Source organism: Fistularia commersonii, chromosome 14 (genome assembly GCF_037954325.1).
Source record: "Fistularia commersonii isolate RoL2024-O1a breed Wild chromosome 14, RoL_Fcom_v1.0, whole genome shotgun sequence".
Taxonomy (NCBI): Eukaryota; Metazoa; Chordata; class Actinopteri; order Syngnathiformes; family Fistulariidae; genus Fistularia; species Fistularia commersonii.
In genome coordinates this window covers 6,923,885-6,949,913 of record NC_141297.1, presented here as the reverse complement: position 1 = coordinate 6,949,913, position 26,029 = coordinate 6,923,885, and the positions used below count along the sequence as shown (strand labels likewise).

Below are 26,029 nucleotides of genomic sequence, written 5' to 3'. Positions count from 1 at the left end.
TTTTCAGGTACATGTACATTTACACCACCCGATCTACATCTACACACAGGCATCAGTGAACACCTCACTTTCCTGCCCGTCCCTGTTCAGGCTCCTCCTCCAACCCAGGAGGGCCGTTTTTGCCCTAAAAGGCTTAATTAAATGACCTGGGGTTTCTGCCCCTCCCTCCGCATGTCTCAACCTGCCCAGCCTCTCATGGGTTCGAGAGGCGGAGCCGGACTCAAACCTGGCACAGAGGCCAGACGGCAGTCGGATTCCCTGGCACGGATCTCAGTCTTGCCTGTGGGCATGCTGTTAACTTCAGTCTTGTTGTTTCACCGGGGCTTTTCACTGAGGAGCAGGAATAATGGAGAGCAAGATTTAGGGGAGACAATAGAGGAGCAGAAGTCAAGCTGTTAGTTCATGGCTTTTTTTTTTGTAGGGTTGGCCAGACAGGCGGAGATTAGAGTCTAATCAGCCCTCGGTATCTCTGAGGGGAGGCAATGCTGCTGCTAAGCTGCTGCTGCTGCTGCTGCTGCAGGCAAAGATGGAGGCCATTAAGTCAAAAGTGTCTGGAAATACATTAATGAAAAGGAAATAAGTCATCCGCGTCATGTGCGACTGTCGTTCTCTGCCTCAAACGTCACCCTCAGATCCTACAAAACAGCAGGCCGGCCTCTCGGGAAAGTCAGCCGTCGGCACTCTTCTAGCCCCTGACATCCACGAGACACACTCCACACTTTACCGTTTTACTGGGGAAAATAAATCTGGAAGGGGTGCTTCCAGCTGGCAAGGCAGAATCAAAACAAAGCCTGGCACTGGTAGGGCAACGGGTTACCTCAATAACATGGGCGCGAGTGCAAATCACATTGTCTGCGAAGGTTCTGCGAGGAAAAAAAAAAAAAAACGTCTTCAGGGGGAACATGTTTGCAAATACAGCTAAGTAACCTATGGATTGTTAAACTGTTACATCATGTGGCTTTTACTTCCTCGATAAGACTCATTTGATTGTTGGCCGTGGTGGTAATGGGTACATTAATGGTGTAATCAGAGTTAAAAATACTTTATTGATCCCAGAGGAAATTAAGTTAGATGTGATTCAACACCAGATGCCGGTTGATGGCTGTTATGCAGCCCGATCAGAGCTATTGGATCAATATTTTGTTTTGACAGAATTGGCATTCCAACGGAGAAAACGCGCTAACTTTAGCAAACAGTTAAAGTCAGTGCTTAAAAACTCAGACAGGGCACTGTCCAGCATCAATATATGTCACAGTAACTTCTCAGATTTGAAAAAAAAAAAACAGAATCTGCATGAAAAGCGTGCCTTTATCAGAAACTACAGTACATGCCGCCCCCAAAACGATTTTTAGCCAACAATGATCGGATGACCTAATATTCTACAACAAGTGCCAAACTCAAGGCCTGCGGGCCAAATGTGGCCTGCCACATCATTTTATGTGGCCCCCAAGAACGTCTCAAAAGGTTTGATTGTCTTAAATAAGTCAAACACGTGCATTGACCATAAACTACATTTCTCACAATTCATGCCAACCATGTTACCCGCGGAGCGACAGCTTCCCACCATTAGATTGCAGTGTATCCACATCAACACAATTTTCAACAAGTGTAATTGAGAAATACAATTGATCCCTAAATGTCTAGCGAGAGATTAGTTGATGCAGATGGAAGGCTGTTTCAAGAAAGATGGGAATGCATGTATAACATTTTGGATTTGCATGAGTCATAAATTCAGAGTTATTTAACATTAAGGAGTAGTTACATTTATTTTACATGACATTTGATTACATTTAGTTACATTAAAACTGTTACGGTTGCACGTGGCCCTTTGAGGGCAACCATTATGCTGATGTGGCCCTCGATGAAAATGAGTGCGACACCTCTGTTCTACAATATGATATCATAGACAGCAGAGAATCTATGTGCCGACCAACTCAACTTGTTTTTCTTTATGAAATGACCGAAGAGGCAAGAGTACCTTTTACAAAGCTACTCATTTACTTCTCTTACTTTCGCAAAAGTTCAGCGTAGGGGGAAAGTCAGAGCAGTGACATCGCTCACAATGCCAGTGAAAGCCAAGTTTCCCAATATTGTCCCTCTGCTCCTTTTTTTTTCCTCTTGAAAGGCCACAAAGCAGCTTGGACTGATTTGTCACAAGGCGCTTAGTCTCACACACACACACACATTGTCATTGGTTTCACTGTCCTCTCCTCTGTGCAGATTAACATGGACACTCCAAGGCCAGCTCCTGTAATTAGCTCTTATTGTCCCCAGGGATGGATCCCCTCACATCTGTTTGCCGTGAACGGGCAGGTTAGCGGCGCCGCTCTCTTGCGCTGCGGCACGAATGCCCTGCAAACAGATGTCGGCGCGGTAGTCGCTGAGTTATGAGGACAGGTGAAACTCATCTGTCAACTGCTGCGAGGAAGATACTCCCAGAATTATGGTCCCGGGTGCGCTGTTTGCATGGTATGAGGCACCAAGGTGAGGGTGCCATTAAACTAAATTATCTGGCGAGGGCCCTGTAACGCCCCGCGGCGTTTGTTTTAAACCGGAGAGGACTGAGTCACATCTCCTCTTTCATGTGAAGTGGAGTAGTTTTGGACTCCACATGGTCCCGATTAGGAGCTGTAGATGTTTCGGGGGAACCTCTCGTTGAGAACATGGGCTACACATGGAATGCACACCATACTGATTTTTAATTATTTTTTTTATCTTGGTGCCTTTGGTGACATTTTCAAAAGAGAGGGCTCGGGAAAGCATCGTGCAAAAATCCCAAGCACGGAGAAACATTACCCCCACCTTTTACTTCTCATGCGGTTGTGCTTTTATGCCGTGCTCCTGGGTAATTTGTAATGGGACCAGGACCCGGACCGGGATCGTTAAAACCATGTGCTCCTGGGGAAAATCGTCCCCCCTAACACTGTGATTAATGTGCGTGGTTCCAGTTAGTGATGCAGCCGCAGGATTATTGCTCATTAGCTCAGTCACAGCAACATAAAAACATAATGGGGGGTTGTTTATAGTTTATTCTTGTTATTTATTTAGAACTAGGGGTCTAATATTTATGTTCTTTTGTCAATTCATTATGAAAAGTTTCTCATGTTATTAGTGTGGTCTATGTGCCACTCACAGTGCAAATTCATGCGTAGCTGTTTTAAGACCGGTCCAGCTATTGTGGTAAAAACAGCCCGAGCTGGAGACCCGAAGATTCTGCCAGTTGATGTGGCCGCAGCCTGAATGTTTTTCCCGCTGGACCCAAACAAGCGGTCACGTGACTGAACCCAAATTGCCAGTGGGGAATTCAGACTGTTTTCCCCCCCTAGTGAAGGATCCTGTTGGTCAGGTGGTCTTTTCTTCAGTCTTCTCTGTGTGTGTGCGTGCGTGTGTGCGTGCGCGCGCGCGTGCGTGCGTGCGTGCGTGTTTTTCAAATGGAGGTGACTGACATCACATTGATGACATAACACGAAGTGGTTAATGGATGAATGGGATGGTGGCATCTGCTCCAGTAAGATTAAAAACCCAGCACAGGTATCTGGTTTGTGATATTTGCATCACTTAAGTGCTGATCAGGGCTTTATTGATCACTGCACTGATGACCAAATGGATCAGTTTCTTTCCTGCGATCTGTTTACAGCCCTTGGGAATGGCGGGCAGTTTATTGTTCATCGGGGGGGGGGGGCTTATCTCATAAAGGAATTTTACTCAGGGATTTTTATCTGGTTCTCAGAGCGTCAGATCAAGCAGGCGTGGCGCTCTCCGAGGGAATTCCAACCCCGACTCCGCTGAGGGAAAACGGAACACCTCTTGGGCTTTTCAGCAAGGTGCTCTTTTATCGGCCCCCAAATAGATTGGGGTGTGGATATAAAGCAGACGTGTTAGCCGGTGCGAATCTCTTTTGCCTAAAGCCCCCCCCCCCCTTTTTTTTGAACCGTCTCTGATTCAGATGTTCTGTGCCCGCCTTTTTCGGATAGTCTTGACGCAATGCTGACTGATCCCCCGCAGGCGAACAATGTCTAGACAGCGAGATTCAAACCCTGGGCGAGTTCGCACAACACAATGCGCAAACTAGCCTGCTGACACCCAAAGCTAAAAACTGAGGCTTGTTGATGTCGGGCGAGATTTGTCCTTGACCCCATCATCAGCTTAGCGTTGACCAAAATCTCCAACCGTGGTGCATTTTACAATAATCCAAGCTTGTAAAGCTAATCCCTAGACGCATCTAATTGTCTAATCACAAATCCAAAAGTCTTATTAATTGCAAAGATAACTTTTGCAGACTTGCACTGGCAGATTATTTAAATCCCGAGCGAAAGGTGCTCTAATAAGACTCATGAAACTGTTTTCTGGAAACAGTGTGAATGATCATCCAGATTAGTCAACCAGTTTTGCACGCTAAGATTAGAGCGCTCCATTGAATGCTGCTGTACAATGGAGCATGAGTACGACGATTGACAGAATTAAAAAGTCATGCTGCGCGAGAGATGTTAGTCTCTGGGTTAGTTTACAGCACAACAAGGTGGCGGAAAAGGTGGCTGTCATCGGGACTTACAGTCAAATGCTTGACGATAAGTCCAGCCTTCGTCCCCAACTTTACAATCAACCAAATATCGATGTCTGTACAAACTCAGTATTTGGCTGGAGAACAACCAACCGATCGGATCTTTTAACAGATCTTACATTGATCAGTTTTCATGATAGGCATGATAGATCAACCCCAAAGAATCTGTGACAGTCCCCATTCTTACGGGGCTCCAGTTAAGACAAGTTTCTTTTCTCTATAAAGTTCATTAATCTCCCCACCTGCCATCTGTCCAGGGGTGCTCGCTCATAGATGGATTTTGTATTTTTTTATTTTTATTTTTTGACTCATTATTAAAGAAAATTCAGTAAACTCAGGCACTCGTGGCACCATTGCGGGGGAAAAAAAAGCGAAACCAGAAATAAAGTGTGGACGTCTCACATCTTCCTCGTGGGTAATATGATGTATCGGCACACTAAAAAACTCTGAATGGCAGAGAGAAAAAAGTCAGAGATTCCTTCGGAGACTCTCGCGGCGCTTTTGTTGACCTTGGACAAAAGTAATGACCGAGTGCTGTTTATCTCCCATTCAACAGCCTTTTCCCCCCGATGCACATTTAGAACCATATCTTCATCCTGCACTCTCGCTATGCTTGTCCAAAGTCCGCTCTGTGCCTTGCCGTTGGCTTCCACGCTGAAGTCAGAGGCATTACAACGGTACAAGGCTCCTCTTGTTCCGCTGCTAAAACAACAGCTGCCCAAACTTGTTAAAAGTTTTCTTTTTTTCCCCTCATAAATTCCACCCATTAACGGCAAAGACCTTCTCGCCTGGGACACGAGTGATGGATTGAAATGTTAGATTCGACGAGGCGTGTTTATGTTCTTGCAAAGTAGTGCTTAAAACACAGGAAAGAAATTAGTTTAGCCAGGTAAGCAAATACGATTGTTGCGAATTGGTGTTTTCATTTTTTTCTTTTTCTGACCAGAGAGAGGTGGAGGGCTCCATACCTGCAGACATCCAAAGCTCCACATTACTGGGATTCCCCGGGCTCCCCTTCCCTGAGGACGGGAGGGGATGTGGGGGGGATAATCCCCAGTGTTTGTCCCACCTCTTGATCCTTTGTTGGGATGACAGGGTGTGGGCGGGGGCCTGAATTTAAGGGTTCCTCAAACAGCGGATGAAGAAGGTGAGAGCTAATCAGAGAAATCATTTTACACTCACTAAGTGGTGGCCTGATCCCAAACCCAGAGTGATTGGCAACCAAAATGTTCAGGTTTCTCCGCTGAAGCAGAGAGCCTGCCCAACCCTGCTCCCCCCTTTTTTTTTCCTAAAGAGGGGTTGGTTGAGATTCATCTCCATCTGCACTGCAAATAAATTACTTCCTTCACCAAACATGGGAGACTCACTTGATCTGCAGGAAAGTCCCCTACCCCATTTTTTTTCGCTTTGTTTCGTTCAAGGACCAAGCTTGAGGTCACGTCCCGGCTACGCTGCGTGTGGGTGGATTTGCTTCAAAACGTACATGTCTATTTTTGGTCATTGTGAGAGCAAGGTTGTTCTTTTACTCTTGTTCTCAAAGGCCAAAAAAAGAGAAGAGGGAAAAAAAAGAAAAGGGATAAATTAAAGTAAGCGCCCCCCTCCCGAGCAGCGTGTTATCGCAGAGCTTGATTCGGTTTTCCTCCGCAGGAGTGGGTGTGATGCTGCGCTGAGCAACAGTTGGCTGTACCTGCAACCCCTCAAACATGGCTCTTTTCAGTGTTTATTGGTCCTCGTCCAGCGTGAAAACCTCAAACTGGGAGGTGGTGGTGCTGCTGGAGGAGGATGGGGTGGTGGTTGGTGGCGGAGGTTGGTGGGGCTTGCCAACCGCAGCGGCAGCCAGCTTGGCTGCCCTTCCTTCCAGAAGCTGCGTGTGTCACACTGACTTACACAAAAGCATCTTTGAAAATGCAATTCTGGGTGTTGCGTGTGCAGCGGGCCAGGGCGAAGGCGGGGTGTTGGTGAGGGATAAAATCAAGTCGGACTTCTGAATTTCTTGGCCTATTATTTTTTTTCCTTTTTTAAAGAAGCACTTTCTCAATTCTGTTGTATTTCACTGTCTTCGCTTCCTCTGAATAAAGAGCCATGGTTTGGGGAAATGCAATGCAGTGTTGAGGTTCACCAGCGCCTGCTTATTGGTTCATGCTGATTTCCTGATCCTTGCTCTGCAAGTTTGCGCAACCTCTTGCATTCTGTTGAGGCGTTGATGGAGCAGGCTTCTCTCACATCCAAAGGTTCCCGGCTCCTCCTATCTGCATTTAAAAGTGCCCCGAACCCCAAGTTCTACCCGATGGTCTGGTTAACGCTTTGTAATCCAGCTCTGTCGCCATTGTTGTAAGTATGTGTCAACCCAATCTAGCGGAACGCTATTATGATCTGCAAGGTTTTCTCCCCCATTTCTAAAGCTGTTGTTTTTTTTGTGGATCCTTTTTTAACGAAATTCCTCGTTATTTCTCTGATTTTTGCAGCATTTGATGCTTTCAGTGAGGTTTTTAATCTGCCGTCGTCTACGTATATTGAGAGATGTTTTGTCGGTAGGGTGAACAGTAGACTGCTTTTAAATGTTACCGTGTCAAGCAGAGCGTCTGTTTAATGTTTTACGTCGCTGTAGTTGGACCCTCCATGATTTGATCTCTTGCAAACCCGATTTTTTCGAATGAACAAGCGAATCTCCTGCGATCTGGCCAGGGCTACATGGCCTCTCATGCAGGGTGTAATAACACCTGCGGTAACGCAGCTCCCGAGGTATTTTTATCTCCCTCTGGAATTCACCTCCCTTGTCCCCGCTGATCTCCTGGATGGAAAAAAGAGAAACACGGCAAAGCAGTTTGTGCTCTGAAGTCGCTGCGTTTGTAGGCCTAGCCGGCATCGCCATCAACGGGGCGGTTCGCTGAAACCTAAGCCTGTTAACATGGGGCGCGGACGACCAGGAAAATATGCTGGCATTTGGAAACGAAACCAAAAAACATGAATGGGTTTTTTTGTTTTGCGGCGGCAATGGTGTGTGGTATTGTTCTCCCGGAAATGTGGGATGTAACGTGGCAGGGGCTGTCATGAGAATCGACTTTGAAGGATGCATCGTGGTGAAAGGGTTCATTGAGACCCTACAGATCAATATCTAGCATATTGATTAATAGCTAGGTTGTGACGTCAGGTGACCTGAATTCATTGTCTCAACTGCCCAGTGTGTAAGCCCACCATCAAACACCAATGACGGATATGATTTTTTTTCTGTTTGTTTTAAAGGAAAAAGCTTAATCCTTTTTTTCCACCGTTTTTCCTCACGTGTGAGATGATTGATGGAGGCCGGCTTATTGCAATTGGCGCGCAATTTAACGTGAAAACGGAGCTTACATCTGGAAGTGGACGATCAGTGATTCCTGGAGCACTTGTACGGTGGAAAGTCTCTGCTAACCGATCGTTGTTGTTCCTTATTCTACCATCGGCTTTCTCGCTTGCTGTCATCCCAATCGTCTGATTGCGAGCGGAATACAGGACTTTTCCAACAAGTTTTCCTTCCAAACATCATCATTTTATACTTGTTTGGGGATTTTTGTGCCCAATTTTGGAGTTTGAGTCCAAGCGCTGGTAGAAGCTTCGTGGCAGCAACATATACATGCTGCACGGACAATCGCCGAGTCACATTTGTTGGATGATAAAACTATTAATTGAGCTATTGGGCCTTACTTTTGGCATAATGATTCTGGAAAGTATTTTGGTTCTGTGGTCCTCTGCAGTGGGTTAGCATATAATCCCCTGGTTAAAATAAAGAAATCATAATTGTAATGGGCAGCGGCTAGTGCCTCCGCCTTGCAGCAAGAAGGTCCCTGGTTTGATTCCTGGTGGACTTTGCAAGTTCTCCCCATGTCTGCATGGGGTTCCACCAGGTTCTCCAATTTCTTCCCACTGTCCAAAAACCTGCAGAATGTTCTTGCAGACCCTGAATTGCCCAGATGTGTGATGAAAGACTGAGTTGTATGTGTCCGTATGTGACCGGTCCCCCGCCTCTCGTGCAATGACATCTGGTATAGGAGTGCAGGATATGCAGTACAGATAAAAAATGAGTGAAATAGAAACATAACAAAGAAGAGAAATTTATATATGTCATCGAAACAACATGGAGCTACTCCTCCCCTCAGGAGGGCTACTTTGTAGCTCCCGTAAATCAGTACTCGACTGAGCCGGGAAGACTGACAATATCGGAGGGTGAAGTACGGATTAAAAGACTGAAGATTGCAATTATTTATTCATTATTTCATTACCAGTCCAGGAAGCTGGAGCCTTTTCCAGGTGACACTGGGGCAAGTGGCAGGGTTCCCCCTGGACCGGTCGCCAGTTGATCGCAGGGTCACATATAGAGATCGCTCTCTGTCAGCGACAAACAACCATTCACTCTCATTTGCAGTTTTTGGTCTCCAACAAATCTACGGCATGGTTCGGCATGGACTGTGGGAGTCAATAGACTACCCAGATGTCAGACTTGGAGGATAATAAGAAAGTGCTATGAATTCGAGACGTAACGTTCTGGATTAATCTACTTCTCCTGTTATCAGGATTTTACAAATTGCATTTTCACGTCAGATTTCATGTCACACGTCTCCGTCAAACCGGCACCATCTCGGGTTTCTCCACAACAAAAACATCAATGACAGCCGCCGCCGATCGCGTGGTCGGAAAAAGGAGCCATTTATCTTTTGCCCTCGCTCCCTCGCCAGCGTCTCCCTGTCGCATAAGCATGACTCAGATTTCCTTCATTTGTTGTCTGTGGGCGACGCGAGCATGACGCTGATGCGGACCGCGTTTGCAGTTATTTGAGATGGACGTGTAGGATTACCGTCCCATTTTTTTGCCGACGCCCCATGATAAAAAGTCGCCCTCGAGAATATTAAGTGCATTTCAGCGAGGCGTTACAAGATCCAATTTCCACGCTTTTTTTTTTTCCTCGCCCCACTCCCTTTTTTCACGGGTTTGCAAAAACAAGCCGCCACTCCCACCAGTGGGGAGGATGTAGGGGTCTCTGGAAAGACATCAGTAGCCTCTGAAATAACATCTCCCTTTGCACCCTGCGCCGGTTTCATCAACATCACGCTACCATGTCTTGTTTATCTGCAGAAGAACATCTGGCAGGGCACGTATCCATCTTGCTGCTATTATGCTCATATTTATGGCATAAACAGCTGAGCGGGAATATTTCAGTTCTCACGGCCCATCGCGTCGGTGCCTTTACCCCTTTTTGCAAATCTTGGCAAGGCACAGACAAGTGATAAAATGGTGAGAACAGAAAGAGAAAGGCTCTGATGTGGAGATGGCGCCGAAACAAAGGGTCGATTCCTTGAACAGCAGGTTTTGTTGTGATGCTGTGCGCTCACATTGCATCTTGGGGCTGCCAAACAAAGATGCCTCAATACGTTTTCGAGCTGCTCGACGTGTTGCTACCGCTCTGGCTTCCAAAAGCCTCACCGTGATACTTTGCCAAATCTCAGTTAATTATGAAATCGCCATCCCTGAATACCGTGACCTTGGGAACCGGACGAAAGTGGCTTTACCAACATACAATTACTCCCCCGGGCCGGGTAGCCTGCTGGGTTTTGTCCTTGCCGCCAGAAAGCCTGGATTCTCCTCTGGTCCCACAAAGTTCACTCATCTAATTTGAAGTGAAAACCCCTGTGGAAAGATTGACTTCCATCTCCAGCCTGGACATCCAGGATGTTCCAGAAGTTGTTGCACAAGTGGCGACGTTTCAGATTTGTTCTGTCGAGCTCTGGTTTCCCACACGGCTGCTCGGTGAACTAATGGACTAATACGCTCGGGGATAATACGCTGGGGGTAGGAACGAGGGCCGAGGGGCGTCGCCCTGGCCTGTGACTTTGCCGGACAACGTGAGTGCAGCCAAGCCAACAGGTGGTGTCAGATTAGCTGGACCTGAAGGGGGTGGGGGATCTGGGACAGAAGTGTGGGAAGACCGGGCCTCAACCAGCTGGGAAATGTCCCGCAGGCTTAAAATTCATAACAAAACGTCTGTTTCCATCACTATTGATGATGAAGGGTAGTATGTCCCGTATCGGTCAGCCAATGAGCACATTTCACATCATAATCAACCGTCTGTGTGAATGTAACGGCATGTTTGGAATTAAGCGAACAGTAATTAATGGACAAAATCTTGTTTAACCTGCTCTCCACCCAACACACACTCAGCATTTGTGCAGCCTGGCCAGCAGCGGCGCATACTTATCCATTTACAAGCAACTGGCACGTTGAGTGTTGTTTATTAAAAAGAAGCAAACACACCATAAAAAGAAACACGCTGGGCGCAAACCGCCGGCCCCCGTGCCCCGCCGAGTCCGTCGGGTCCTGGGGAGCCGAGTCCCCGTCAAGTCACGTGTCGGAGTCCATAAGGAGCATTTTTGGACTTTGTCGGGCCCATTCTTGACTTTATAAGAGCAACTAAAATGTCCCCTCACTCTCACTCCGTGATCCTGCAGTCGTGGACCAGTAGGGGGCACCTGTCATTGTGTCAGCGACTCTTCACTACCGATCCAACATCCTTGACTGAAGTCGTTTCATGATAACGTCTCCCATTAATTTTTCAAGAGTTTTGTTCCATCATTCCAATGTGTGACGTTAAAACGTGCGTGGGAACTAGTTGGTGAGCAGAGTGGACGAATATGTTGACATACGAGGATATGAAGGTAGTTGGTGTGAGAGAGGAAGATACAGAGAATAGGGTAAGATGGAGAAAGTTGACTCGCTGTGGCGACCCCTGACGGGAAAAGCCGAAAGAAGAAGAAGAAGAAGAAGAAGAAGACGGTGCTAAACGAGGAAGACGGCTTTGTTTACGTTTGTCGGTTGTACTTCAGTTTTCGTTTGTGTTGTTCCGACTTGGGGTGAAAATTTCATTAAGTTGCGCTGCAGGAACGAGATTCAGTTGTAAGTCGAGGACCTTTTGTGTTTCCTTTCTTGGATGGATTTTAGGAACTTGTCTTCTTCATCCGTCCAGCCGTAACTGATGTTTTTCTGTGTCTCCATTTTTTTTTTCCTTCACGCCACTTCTGCATGCCATCTGTGTCCGCTACATTCTCCTCTTACCGATACGGCGAGTTTTCGATTCGTGCACAACGCGGAACCTTTCCTTTTGCGACGTTCTACAAGGGTTTTGCGAATTTTCCGCTTTTTCCAACCAGTTATTTTCATATTCAAATCATGAATAAGCACAAAAAAGCAGACGGATGGAATCCCAGATTGGCGTTTGAAGCGTCCACTTGTGGTCGGATCACCCACGTCACGGCAGGTCTGAACCGGTTCTGTAAAATGGAAAAAAGAAAAACTTTTAACAGGGATCCTGCTGCACGGCTGATAAGATACCCCTCATCCTTTGTTCCTTCATACTAAACCGAACAAAGCCGTCACGGTGCTCCCCCAGCGTGCAATTTTTTTTTTTTAAGATGTCTCGCCAGTATTTAGGCAAACAGAGGTGCTTCGTGTAACACAACATTAGAAACCGCGGTCTCTTTCGCACGCAGACATCAACTTGGCTTGATAAGGCCATGCTCATTTTATGTCTATCTTCATCCTGTAAAGAAAAGACAAGACAAGGGGTAGGCCATGTAACAGTGCAAGAGATAAAGGTTTTTTTTTTTTTTTTTTTTTTTACCAGCGCCGGTACGAGATTTGCCTCCAGCTAGCCCTGTGCTACCGTCGTCACTCCCCTTGCACCAACACTTTGGAGTTCGGGGAGGCGTGTCAAAAGAAGCGTCCAGCCTGTGTAGGCTTGTGCTTGTCATCTGCTCCATGGGGTGAGCAAGGATGTCGGCGAGGATTTGAGTGAACAAAAAAAAAAAAACGTTTCCAGTGTTCTCGTGTGACTATGGAAAGATCAAATGGGAACATGGAATAGATTAATCTGCATACCTGTACACATGTGCAAGTATTTTTTACTTCTTTTGAGTGTTGATATATATTTAGATTAGCGGGATCTGAAGCTCTTACGGTAAACTCTGACACACACACACACACACATACATACATACATACATACACACTCTTCTATGCAACAAAGACACCTTCATCGTGAAGAAGATGTTTATCTGGAATCTAAAATGGAGCGAGGGGAAGGAGGGGTTACTTTGCCCCATGTGGGACGCCCTTGTCTCCTACTGAATCAGCTCCATGTTTCAATCATGGGGCGTGGGTGGGCGGTTGGTTGGAGGGGGGTGTAGAGCTGCCCTTTCAGGGCAAGGGTCACAGCCTGGCGACACGACGACCAGACGGGGAGCGGGGGGACCGTGCAACCCGTGCAACCCGACACCTCAGCCTGACACTTAAATAGTACCGGGCAGTAAATACTCACTTATTAAATGTCACCCATCTGTAATGTCTTTTATATTTTAAGACATGATTGAGGCCGATCAAGCAACTGGAGGAATCTGTTAGTGTTTCCTTTGTTGTTTTACTTTGACGGAGACAGACGGCGAGCCTGAAAAAATAGTACTGCACGGCCACGTTACAGGTGGCGTTCAGTGTTTTCCTTCCTATTTAAGCTATAACCTATGTTACATTTTCACCGCGGGTGGGATAATAAACCGTGAACGTGCATTAGCCAAACGTCCGTAGGCGTGACGGCCCAGCTGACATCCTTCGCCAGCCCTGTCTTTTCAATTATCACCCCAGCGGAGGCCCTAGCGGGACCCTCGTCAGCAGACCACCTAGACAGTGGGACCTGAAGGCCCTCAACATCGGCTGACAAAACCGCCCTCCAATTTATTCACACACAGTTGGAACGCAGTGAGGAGGCCGACAGTTGTTTCAGAGGAGCAAACCTATTCTGCTTTAATAGGGCTTTGTGGTCTGCGGGAGAGGGTGTGGGGAGGGGGGGCTCGACTCTTAAAACTAGCGCTGCTGTTTAAAAAATCAACTCAAGGCCAATTAATGTTTGTGCTGTTGAAACCAGAGGGAACGCAATCAGCGCTCGGGGCCTGACAGACTTCTACGATATCACTCGCATTACAACTAATGTCCGACGATTAACTAACCCGAATTAATAAAAAAACAAGCTTGATAAACTCATATGAAATGATCCCAGTGCATCCTAAGTGAACCCTCTGAAGTGCAGACGAAGAAATTCTCCCCTTTCTAGAGTTTCTGTCTGGATGTTTTTGTTATTTTTTACCCTTTTTGGCATGTTTATTTTAACATTTTCTTATCTGCACAAGCAGGAATAAGGTAGTGGTACCGATAGACTTCCTGTCTGTGCTTGTCGTCCACTGCTTGTCAGGGTGGTCTTGAAGGATCTTGCTCAGGCTGCCTGGGTAGAGAGCAATGAAGCTTGAACCCGTCCACCTCTATTTTAATCTTTAACTGAGAGGAAACTGCCTGTGTGTGAGGGGATCGGTTCATGTTTGTCCTCTCAAGTCAGACCCCTCGACGGGCACAAATGGAAGTCCAAAGTTATGCAACGCATAAACGCCGGATTAGGAGAAAGGCTAAAGGCTAATTGCCCCGAAACATGAGCAATGCTGAATTCTGCATCCAATATCCCTCCTGTCTTTTTCAGAGCTGCCCTAGCTAGTGGAAATTACCTGTAATCTAGCTAGCCGGCTAGCTGATAGCAGTAGGAGCCAACACGATGCAAATGGAAAGATTTGCATGAGTCAGTCAGGCGTACTCTTTCTGGAAAATACTCAAAGAGATGTATAAGACAAAAGAAAGCTAAAAATGTGTTGATTTAGCGTAATGTGCCCCAGGCTTAGCCTCGCCTTACACTAGCATTGTGGATAATAGAATTCAACTTTCACCAAGTTATATTTCTGCGCCTGTCCTGGTCTACAGGTTGTGGAGACAATGAAGAGTCCGGTGAAGTAGTCCAGCAGTCCAGTTCTTCAAAGTATCTTCAAATTTATTCCCTCTTAGATAAAATGAAAACATTTTAATGTCATCGTTCAAGTACCTTTGCCTGCCTGGCTCTTTAATTAGGGTGATCTGGCTTGTTCCCCAAGGTACTGAGGCGAGCGAAGAAGAAGACCAGAATTCAAATTCTTGATGCTGCATCACCTGAACGGCACATCACATAAACATAAACACGCAGAGTAATTCATGGGTCTATAAATACCGTGTGTGTTTCCGGCAACATGTGTGAGAGAGTGACTTTGCAGGGCAATGGGGGGGAGCGGAGGGATCAGCCCCCTACCAGACGACAGCTGATGGGTGAGGTGCTGAAACTGGTGGGCTCTCTGAGGGGAATTGCAGCTTTGGCCCAGCCAGCCTGCGCTTGTTTATTTATAACAGAAAGATATCCTGTGAAAGCAATGCTGGGATGTCTGCTTTCCTTCTCGCTGGGTGTCCTCAAGCAGCTGATGCAGAAATGCAGGAACGGCGAGGTGCAATGACCTGAAGAGCTCAAGTACTGTAGTTTCATCTCCGCACAACGAGGGGTGGGCTGGACAATGGGAGATCGCAGGACATATATGTGTGTTTTTGGTGGGAGGGGTATTTTGCAGTTTTGTATGTACAAATTGAGTGCTCAAAGTGAGAAATTTGAGAATTGAGTCAAAATAATGGGAACTGAAGTCTGGGGTTGTAGGTCAGGCAGGGTTACCTCAGCCTTGTTATTGAAGTGCGCATTTGACACAGGGTGCCAAGGGCCAGTTCAAGTCACCCAAAGCCCCACATCCTTTTGTAACGCCCCGGCCCCAGCCCCCGCCCCACCCCCATCACCCGCCTGGCCCCCTGCCCCCTTCCTCAATGCTAGAGAAATAAAACAGGACTTAATATAGGCCGTGACCACAGAAGGTGATCCAAATTCCAACATTCCAGACCGTTGGGAGGGCACGGATACCATGTGATAGGAAACCCTATAATAAAACAAGTATTCAGGGTTACTGACGCTCTGGGCCAGGCATAAGCCCAATGAGGTTAGATAAAAATACAGGGACGGGGTTAAAGAATGCCCCAAATCCCTAGCTAAGGTTTCGATAAACAAACCCAGAATGCGTGTTTAAGTGGGAGGGAAGAGCATAAAAACAAGTGAGGGCAAAGAAAACGGAAAGCAATAAACACAAAGTGATGTCTTGAAGTCAAAGCTGAAAGCTAATCACCTAAATAGTTTCATGAAAATTAAAAAATATTCATCAGACGCAGAATCCACAACCAGTGAGAAGAAAAACCCAAACAGACCAGAGAGCCCATCGCCGAATATGATTACACCGGCCTTCGAAGAGAGCCAACAATGACCACTCATATAGGGTTACTGACAGTTATGGTTAAACATAAACCCACGGAGTTTAAGGTTAAGAATACAGGATCCCAACGAAACTAGCTCGAAACCCCTGGTTAGGATTTGCACATCCAGTCCTGTGGTGGTTTGGAAAGAAAAACAGTACCCGCAAGAAAATTATAAATCCCTGGTTAAGAAACAGGCGACTGATTTGGTTTAAAGATTTTAAAACTAGACAAAAAACAGAAAACCTTGCCAGGATCCCTTCTGAGAATCGAAATCCCAATTGGACCACGCAACGTCATTTCGCAGGCAAAACCAAAGAAAGGTCTCACTTCGTTCAAGGCCCGCCTGTTGGTAAGATCCCAATCGCTCATGTTAAAATTTCTGCAGCGTAACTACAAATTCAAAGATCGTCGACGTCAAGCTGAAGGCTCTGTTATACTCAGGCTACACACATAAATAGGTACGTCCATTTCAAACCTCGTCGAATGTCACCACATGCATACTTGCCATGCGTGCTTCATGTTGTCATGGTTGTTGGGCAGTAGTTTAGTTTATTTTGATCATAGACACTGAAAAGTACAATCAGTGCAATGAAATGCATGTTGTCAGACACCTTATCATACTGTCACAAGAAAAACAACAAACATTGCATCCACTAGAGAGCAGTTCAGAGTTCAGCTCCAAGTTCTGAGTTTCAGCTTCTGTTTCAGAATAGTAACAAACATGCTGTCAGTGTCGGAGCTGGTGATGATGTACATTCTAAGAAAGTGATCCGCAGTGAACCAGCAACATATGGCCAGAGAATTCCTCTCCCAATAGCAGGTACTCTTCTACTTCACTGCTCCTTTTCGCCCGTCGCACTCAAGCGTTCTGTGCAGTACTGCCCCCCTATGGCTTCATTTGGTACTTCTCCGTTTGCTGCATTTGATTACCCATTCAGGAGCTCCCCGAAAACGTACAGAATTACGCAGGAAATGAACGCAGGGGACAGAGAGAAGGCCTCCTGCGACATGCGTATTTAACATTGAGCATAAGGATCCAAAGACTACTCACTATTTAATTTATCTCTTGAGCATAATTCATGTTACAGTGTGGTCTTTTCTGTCGGTCTGTCTGCACATCGTCCAAGCCCTTTTTCCAGTGGGAGTGGTGTTTGGCTGTCGGATGGGGTGACAGAGAATGAATGACCCGGAGGGGCGCTGGAGATGGGGGAGGAACTTCAAGCATGTCCTCCTGAAAAAAATGTGGACTTTATTCTTCGCTTATTGCTTTCCGACCCATCCTCCTTCGCCGAGAACCCTTTTTTCCAAGAAAACACGGCGTGTTTTGTTGCCGTTGCGGTTGTTAGTCATGGAAGAGTTTACGGGGGACAATCCTGCACCTGTCAGAGGGCGCCTTTCTGCTGAATGAGGAGCCTCCTTCCCACTTCCTCCCTGTCCAATCAGTCAGGATTAAACCAGGCAGAGACGCAGAAAGTAGTCGGACCTCACTCATCAGACTGTCTTCTGGCAGCGGGAGGCCCGGGTTGAGGTTTAGTGTCAGAAGTGGCAGTTTGTCAACTCGAACCGCCACTCCGAGTGAAGGGGGGGGGGGCACGTTCACATACAGAAGGCTCATACAAAAGTGCCCTGTTGCTGCTGCGTTGCTGTCAAAAGTCTTTTCCTGAAGCTGCAAGTGTGTGGAAAAAGAAGAGCCCTCATGGGCTTCAATTCGGTCCCTCCCGCGTCGTTTTTTTTTTCTCTCCTGCCCTTTCACACAGTAAAGATATTGTTATGGAGGCCGGGCGGTGAATCAAGCCCGCGGCTCCAAAGTCCAACACTGGAAGCCACAGGCAAGACGGTCGAGATAAGACGTTTGTGCGGTATTTTATAGTCATAAAGTCCTGATTCATGCTTTCGCACATTCTTTCTGGAGTAGTTGCATGTTTGCACTGAAGGCAAGACTGAAAGAGACCCTGTGCTTTTTTCCCCCCGTGTTCTCCTGAAATAAAAATGAATCAAAACTCCTCAGGACTTTGCAAAAACAACCTAAAAGTGTTCAGAGATTATTAACTGACAGCAATCAGTTACGTTTTTTAACTTATTCTGTTTTTAATTGGCTGCAGAGCCAACCCTGCTCCACCCACCACCAATTGCTGCTAAGGAAAGTTTAATGACCAATCACAGTGGGGGTAGGGGGTCTAAGTCCAAACATGTTTCAACAAAATCTCATCTTTCTAGGTTACCTAAATTCACAGGTTGCTCTGTCAACCTCAACAGCAGCCATCTTGCTTTAGCAAAAATATGGGTATTGTCCAGGCCTCGTTGTAAACCTGGCCTGCTCCAGCCACGGCGGTGACAAAACCAGTGTAAATCTGACTGAACGTGACCCGCGGAGGGAATTGTAACTAGAGCTCCGCATTTTTGTCTGGTTGCCAGTCAAGTCCGGAGTCCTTTCAATGCTGATTTGATGTGCCAGTATTGACGGCAACACTCGCAGCTCTTATTTTCTACTGAGCTGAGACATCTGTGATGCAAGAAGCCTGTGTGATCAACACACTAAATTGTGGCCTTTTCTGTCCCTGTACTTGTAGTTTACTCTGTTCGCACAGCCCATAAACCAAAAAGTATCAGGGATTCACGCCGATTTGTAAAGATTAGGAATTCTACCCCCAAATATTGGTATTGGCCTGAAACACCTGGCATCTGCTCGGCTGCCATGTGTACTTTTACACATGAAGTATTTTGCCATCCTGGAAGTGCTGACTGAGCAAAATCCGGCTAGCAGGCCCACATTAACACCCCAGATAACGGCAGTTCAAGTTCAGGAGTGGGGGGTCTGGACAGTGCCTGGCACTTATCAGAGTTCTCCTGCTTCCCGGCACACTTTACCCAAAGATGAGAATATGTGTGCGAAGCTTTCATCTGCTTTATACCCGCTGCCATTTGCATTCCATTCCTGTGCAGTACGTGCTTGCTACTTCAAGTCCGAGCAGATATTGTTGGTCTAGAGCAGGGTGAGGGGGGCGGGGTGTGGGGAAGGGGAGAGGTGAGGGAGGTTAGGAGGAGGGATGGAGGGTCAGGGAGGACGGGAATTCATCTTGCGAGGGTGTGTACAAATGTGTGTGTGTGTTTGCGTGCTGCGTTTGCTTCAAAAGGGTCGCAGTGCAGCGTTTGACTCAATTGATTGGAATGAGCCAAACGGTGCGCTGCCTTTTTTGGGCCTTTATCGTGTGTCGTGTGTGTTGTGTTCACGTGCTCCGCTGGGGGACAGGACAAGACCCAACTCAGGAGATGCTGGTTGCCTGAGCTTCAGAGAGCAGATCCATAAGGGGCTGCAAAAAAAAAAAAAAAAAAAAAAAAAAATCACTAAAATTTAGCAGAAAACTAAGAAGACCTTCCTTTAAAATAAGAGACTGACAAAATTAAAATATCAAAATAAAAGTGGAGGTGACATCCCTGGAGATTTGTTCCTTACCGCATATTGATGTGATTTCTTGAGCAGATGCCGTGACACAAATTGGTATTTAAAGAAAGAGAAACCGTCTGTGCTGGAGGAAACTGGCTCCCACCCACTGGTGGACGGAGGCGGTGTCCGACCCTGGCTTGGGCTTGTGGATGTTTCCCAAAGATTGTCCTGCAGCTGCATCGGCTGCTTTACGAGTCGGGTGGGTGAATCCTGCCTCCGGAGGAATTTCCTCCCAAGGCGGATCCGATGGAGCCGGGACGGAACGTGCTCGGTGTTTGTGACGGTCCTGGTGTTTCAGTGTTGGCGCCTCTTTTGACAGACTTTAGTTTCACACGTTATTCCCCCCGGAGGGCTTTTGTCTGCTGTGATTGGTTGAGAGCCATTTCCGTCCTGCTGCTGGACGTTCCACCTTCACGGCGACAGGTTTAGGGAAATCTTCAAATTTTCTTTATTGTCGTGTTTCAGTCACATGGACACGGTGTTTACGAAGACAGGTCTGAGGTGAAAAAGTCACCCTTATTTTTCCGCTGTTACAACAGATGCGCACTTTTACAGGGAAATATTGACACCGTATCTCCTCTCCTGTAGCTCACAAAACAGATACAAGGGGCAGATTACAGTTTGGCATCACTTCTTCCTCTTTGTTTTCATCCCACAAATTTTATGCGTGCACTCTTGCCCCCTTTTTGGTGTGGATCTCTGTCTGCCATTGTCATATGGTGATGATGCATTCCACCGCCATGATATGTTTGCAAACCAAAAGGAAACAAATGCACTTAATGCAAAGAGATCTTTATACACTCTGATTCTTAATCATGGAACTTTTTGTTTTAGCATGAGGGAGAAGCGCCTGAATGCAGTGTGAAGTTGACGTTCTACTTAAAAGAGAAGCTATTTTGCGCAGCACCGATGAAAAGCGATCAGAAAGAGGTCTTTTAGCAAGAAGAGTGTTGAGAAAAAAAAGGGACAAAACTTTCATTTTTCTCACCAGAACTAGCTCAGTTTTTCCTTTCAAACATCCCACTTGAGATATTCAGCTTCGTGGGCGTCCAAAGATCAGTCCCCTGTTTTTTTTGTCCACAACGGCTGGTGACGGCTGGCGAGAAAAATCCTGTGACTCAAGCAGGAAACTATGAATGCAACGTCAGTGACATCATCTCTCAGTTCGATGTTTGAGGACTGGGAAATCAATCAATATATATCCATGTATATATAAAATCATTTTAATGTGATGACATACTCTAGATTTTATTTAAATGAATTTTGAACTTTTAAATTAGTTTTTAATGAATTTCTGCTTTCTTTTACAACGCTCCCTCTCAATCAGGGAAAAATGCCATGGGAAAAAGTCTTAGTGCAAAAAAGTAAATAATAATTAGAATAACCAATAGATAACCAAATTGTCTGAAAACAAGTAAAAGTAATAAATATGATATAAAAATAAGAAACAGAAATATAAAGTGAAATCATTTAATATATAAAAATATAATCTGTAAATTTATCTGAAATCATTTATAGTTTACTTAAAAAAGTACAAATGAAATTAGAGATTTAAATGAGATGAAAATTTAACGATAAACCTGCTATGAACATTTAGTAAAATTAGTTTCCATAAAGAAAAATTAAACGAAACAGTTTTTCAAAATAAAATAGAAGTACCCTCACAAGATTATTTATGTAATAATCAATACTTTTCAGTAAGTGTCATACAATTTCCTCAAAGTAAATAAAGAATCAAATCATTACAAATTAATAGATTTTTTTTTGATTGCTTCAAAACAATTATCCTGAAATCTGCAGAAATCAAAGTTAATATTGAACATAAATAAATGCATGAATAAATAAATCTGATAATGACAATACAAGATCCTGATCAAGCAAACAAAAACAAATCTTTCAGTGTAGAAAACTAAATACTGTGTCCAAATACACACCATACCATCCCAATGAACTGCGGACAGCAGTGTAGGAAGAGGAATTTCGCTGTACAGGGAAACTCGTTTCTACACTGTAGATAAATGCTTTGAATCTTGAATCTTGGATCTTTGAAATCTGTGTGTGTGTGTGTGTGTGTGTGTGTGTGTGTGTGTGTGTGTGTGTGTGTGTTTGTGTGTGTGTGTGCGTTATTTCAGTTCAGTCTCCAGAAGCTGTCTTGTGAAAATGGATCTCTCTCTGCCTCTGTCTTTGTATCAGCCTCCAACTCTAACTCCCACGAGAAAAGAACGAATTTGTTTGGTTTTGTAAATGGAAACACGACTGCAGGACTGGAGAGGATTAGACTTTATTTCTCAGAGATTCCCTCCACCTCCCCCTACACCCCACATAACAAGATTTTTCAAAATAAAAGCTTGGCGGGAACCAAACAAGCCTGCAGGACGTCTGGACGGTGGGGGGTCGACCGCCCGCATCAAGGCCTGACAGCAGGCGACTGGAGCGCTGTCCTGAGAGGATCAATGCTCAGATCATTATTTTTTTTTTCCAGAGTTTTTGGCCTTCTGGTTTATTTCCAGTCTACCTCTCTTTCTCTCTCTAACTCAGATCAAGTGCATCAACCCAGAATAGGTCGGAACATCTGTGCGACCATTTCGTTGGCTTTCTGCTCTTCGTCACCTGTCACTCTGTCTTGGAACTTTGAGAATGCTACACACCTGTATTCGAGCAGCAGTCTCAGCGAAAGAGGAGGAGGAGAGCAAAGACTCCCACTGATCTGGGCACATTTCCATCCATCCATCCATCCATCCATCCATCCATCCATCCATCCATCTATCCGCTAGCTAATGAATACCCTCTTCTGATTATTCTTTTTTTTTTTATTTTTAGGTCATTATTTTTATTTATTTATAGGTAACGCAAAACCTTTTTTTTGTTCAGAAGGCGATAATCTCAATGTCACAAAAATCCTTTAATTATCATCAGGATATTCCATATTCAACCAGATACAGCTTATTGGCAATGTTAGCTTGAAGTGGTCGATTGCGGCGTCTCTCACGGCGTGTCCCGATGACTCGCCGTCCTCAGGGAGTGCGTAACAGGAGACGATCCCGCTGATGGCTGACCGGTCCGCGCCACTGAATGGAATCCGCCGAGTCAGCGGTTTCTTTTCGAAAACGGCCCGGGATTGTTGTTGTAAGGGTGTTCAGTCAGGAGGAGAGGGGATTTGGGGGGATAGATCGAGTTATTTATTAGCCAGAGCCATTTAAATGGGGAAACTACCGTGACAGAGTTGGGGGGAAATAGGAACCGGCGGGCCGTGCCAGCTGAAAATGCCAAGGGTGGCATCCTGCCAGCGGCGTATCTAAACTTACAGCCGGCGTCTCGGCCGTCTGGATGCTGAGTTTGGGAAAGCGGGGATATAAAAAAAAAAAGGCCCACTCTGTGCTCCCCTGGGCCCGGCACCGTGAACTCCATCCAGATGATCGCCGTGCTACGAGCTGGTGCGAGTTGGTGGACGTGCTTTTCAAGGATTAGAGCACGTTAAACATATTTAAAGAATTAGCCTGCGTCACCGCGGGGCAATCGACTAAGACTCTCCTTGACGTCGGCCGGAATCACGTCAGGTCGACCCCACATTTGGCCCTAGGCTAACTGGGGCTATTGCTAATTTTACTACCGACGTTCCAATGTCTGCATCAGTTAAGAATATCACATGTCATATGGACAAATTAAATAAATATGAGCATGGATCCAATACCGAAATGTTCAGTTCTCCTTGCAAAAGACTGCTAAAGGCATGCTCATGTCTCAAGGCAGCTCCAGAAATAATAGATATTTGGTAGTCCGATTCTGATATGTAGCCAGATATTGCGATATTTGCAAAAGCAGCCACAACACAGGTCAAATGACTGTCAGGAATACCAATATTTAACGGTTTCACGTCTGTTAACCATTTTGTTGTGCTTTCAAACCCATCGTTTTTTTGACGTCACGTAGGTGGCATGTTGTGTAGATGCTGACGTCATAATCTGGCTACTTCACAATCACAACATAGTTTGAATGCCATCGCTATCTAAATCTGTAAAGTTTGAGGCAACCCGTGATATCGTTTTGAAATATCAGTATTGGTCCAATCCCTGCAATATTTCATATTTATCTCTAGTAATTGATTACATTTTATGATACGCTCTTGAGCTCTGATTCGAGCTGAAAGTATGGTGGCTGGGATGGTGACGACAAACTTTTCTTCTCCTCGTTGGTTTTTACCGGCAAGTATTCAGTCCCGCGAAAAAGCACAAGATGACTAGATTTTGCTCTTCTGAGGTGACTGGTTGCTGTTTCAGCGAGACACTCCTTCCCTCCTGAGGAGTTTACTCATTAATTCCTGGTTACGTTCACTCCCATGGCCGGGGGGTTTTAAGGCATTTTTCTACAGATTTGTGTCAGCCACGGCTCTCACGGCCATATACTGTGTGTTTGTGTGTGTCGGTGAGTGTTTCGTGCATGTTCATATGTGGGTCATTTGCACTCAGCTGTGAAGCCCCGATGCCAAACCCCTACGGTTAACCCTTTCCCCCATCACTGTGGAGATTTCCATATTGTCATTGTTTTGCCTTGAGGGGAGGAGCTAAAGAGGTGGGTAGAGTAAAAAAAACAGGCTACCTGAACAGGAAGGTACGCAGAGCTAATAGCTAGCGGCTGTTGCGAACATGCTAATGGAAAGTAAAGGAGTCGCGGAAAACACAACCACCTTGAGAAATGAAGAAGGAAACAAAAATTATTTTCTTTCTCTGGATGAATTTTATTTTATCTATTTATTATACAATTCAGGGTTTAGAAGGGTCGAGGTGTGAAGTCAATTTAGTGCCCGCCTTGAGAATGGAAAATGAAGAGATTAAACGTTAGCTGCTAGTCCCAAAATGAAAGTGAGACAACTCAATAGAAAACTTGGTAAATCAATGGAGAATCAGTTCAAAAAAATTACAGGAAAACTAGAAAAAATGATCATAAGCAATATATTGAAAATTATCAAGAAACTATTGAGATTTAAAGGGCAAAAAAATGACAAGAAATTACCTTGAAACATTTGTAGTAATTATTTGCGTCACAATCATAAAAAAGCAAGTTTAAATTCAAAAGTATGTAGGCTTTTCTGTGAGAGTGGCTGCTTGTTATTTGTGTAACCAGCTTCAACACAGCGACCCCCTCAGGCCCAGAGGACTTCTCTTCAAAAAAAAAAAATTCAAAAAATCAAAAAATATATATATATTTTTTACAAAGGGCAAGAATCGGGATTCACGGATGAGAAAATGATATCAAGATAATAGTAATTTATCGATATCATCCAGCTCTTTTTCGAAGTTAAGATATTCCTTGAAATGTATCGTCAGTGCATTTAAAATACATTTAAAATCTCCAAAAAGGCTGTGAGGTGAAAAGCACCTTTGAGGAGTCATGAATGCCAGTTTGCGTGCCAAGTCTCGAGAGGGTGTCAAAGAGATAATAAATTAAGTAAACAGATCACAATGCAGTTTCCTGTCTATGTCTTTGTTTTGCTTTTTTTCTCTCCACCCTCCTGGCGTCCACTCACCCCTCCCTACCCCTGGACCTCCGGAGGCCCCTAGACTTCAACCTTCCGCCTTTTTTGTTTTCCAGGTGACGAAGGCCTCCAAGGTGTGGGGTGAGGTCCCTTTGCCGGATGATCTGGCGGAGGAGAAGGCGGCCCAGGCGTCACAGAGCCTGCTGGACGATGACGAAGACTTCGCTGCCGATCAGGGCTCGGGAGGTGCGGGGTGACCGCAAACCGCAGCAGCTGCACTTCGTTTACGGGAGTTGTGTTTTGAGTTATGACTCTATTAACCCCATCCCCAAACTGAAAAGGAGGGAGTTTAGAAAAGAATGGGTTACATAATAGAGTACTTATTTCTGATTAGGTCATGCTGGAAATAAACACATGCAGGAGTTCCTTTTTACGATGAGCTTATCTCTGTGTGTGTGTGTGTGTGTGTGTGTGTGTGTGTGTGTGTGTGTGTGTGTGTGTGTGTGTGTGTGTGTGTGTGTGTGTCATCCTTCCATCTTACCCAATTCCCCTCTTGGCTTTGTCTCTGAAGGTCGGCCAAGTGGGGAAGACGACGGAAGCACGCCGTGGCCAACAGGTAAATATTGATTAGTGCTTGTTTTTTTTACTTATTTGATGTACTTCATTGGTTTCCCTTTTATTGCTGATTTATAATTTTTAACACTGGCTTATTTTTTTTTTACACAATGAATTTGATTTGTTGCGAAAATTGGCAGAAAAAAATTGTGAACTTTGGATTGATAAGAAAATACACTTTGAAAAGATCTCATTTGGGCAATACTCCATATTTACAGTATATCTAAAAATAGTAACACCCCCCCCCACACACACACACACACACGCACGCTCACACAATGTTGCCATTAAGTATGGGCTTAAAATTCAGCTACGAGATTTGATTGGCTGATATCCTTCATACTCGCAGGATCAACAGGTGTCAGCCAACCGGTTTACCAGAGCAGTTAAACCTCAACTAATTAGAGATTGTTCTTCATGCCGATTCTCTCAGGACTTCATTTGTCCTAAAAGGAGGGTTTAGATGAGCCTGACCGGACAGGATGTTTCAGAGGCAGCTGTAGTCATGGGTTGAAGCCTGAGCAGAATTGGCTTTTACAAATAGTCTTACTCAGCAGTTACGTGCCTGTGAAATGACAGGAAAGTCTTCAGAGTTGGACCTCGATGAGTAGAAGCCCATCCGGAAGCCAGATGTGCGGCCATCGAATTGGCCCCAATTGGTTAGCGGCCCTTGGGATAATGAGCAACGGAGAGCTTCATAGTGGGAAAGTTTTATTTTTAT

The 26,029-nt window shown here is 45.4% G+C and overlaps 1 protein-coding gene across 17 annotated transcripts in view; it reads left to right on the top strand.

The window, feature by feature from the left end:
• hspg2 (heparan sulfate proteoglycan 2) overlaps positions 1 to 26,029 on the top strand; it is a 113,125-nt gene that overhangs the window by 13,490 nt on the left and 73,606 nt on the right. For all 17 annotated transcript variants that reach the window (XM_086158915.1, XM_086158917.1, XM_086158912.1 and 14 more), the window contains exons 2-3: positions 24,810 to 24,939; positions 25,265 to 25,309. In XM_086158915.1, coding sequence (XP_086015041.1) covers positions 24,810 to 24,939; positions 25,265 to 25,309 — 175 coding nt within the window. The remainder of the gene's footprint in view (positions 1 to 24,809; positions 24,940 to 25,264; positions 25,310 to 26,029) is intronic.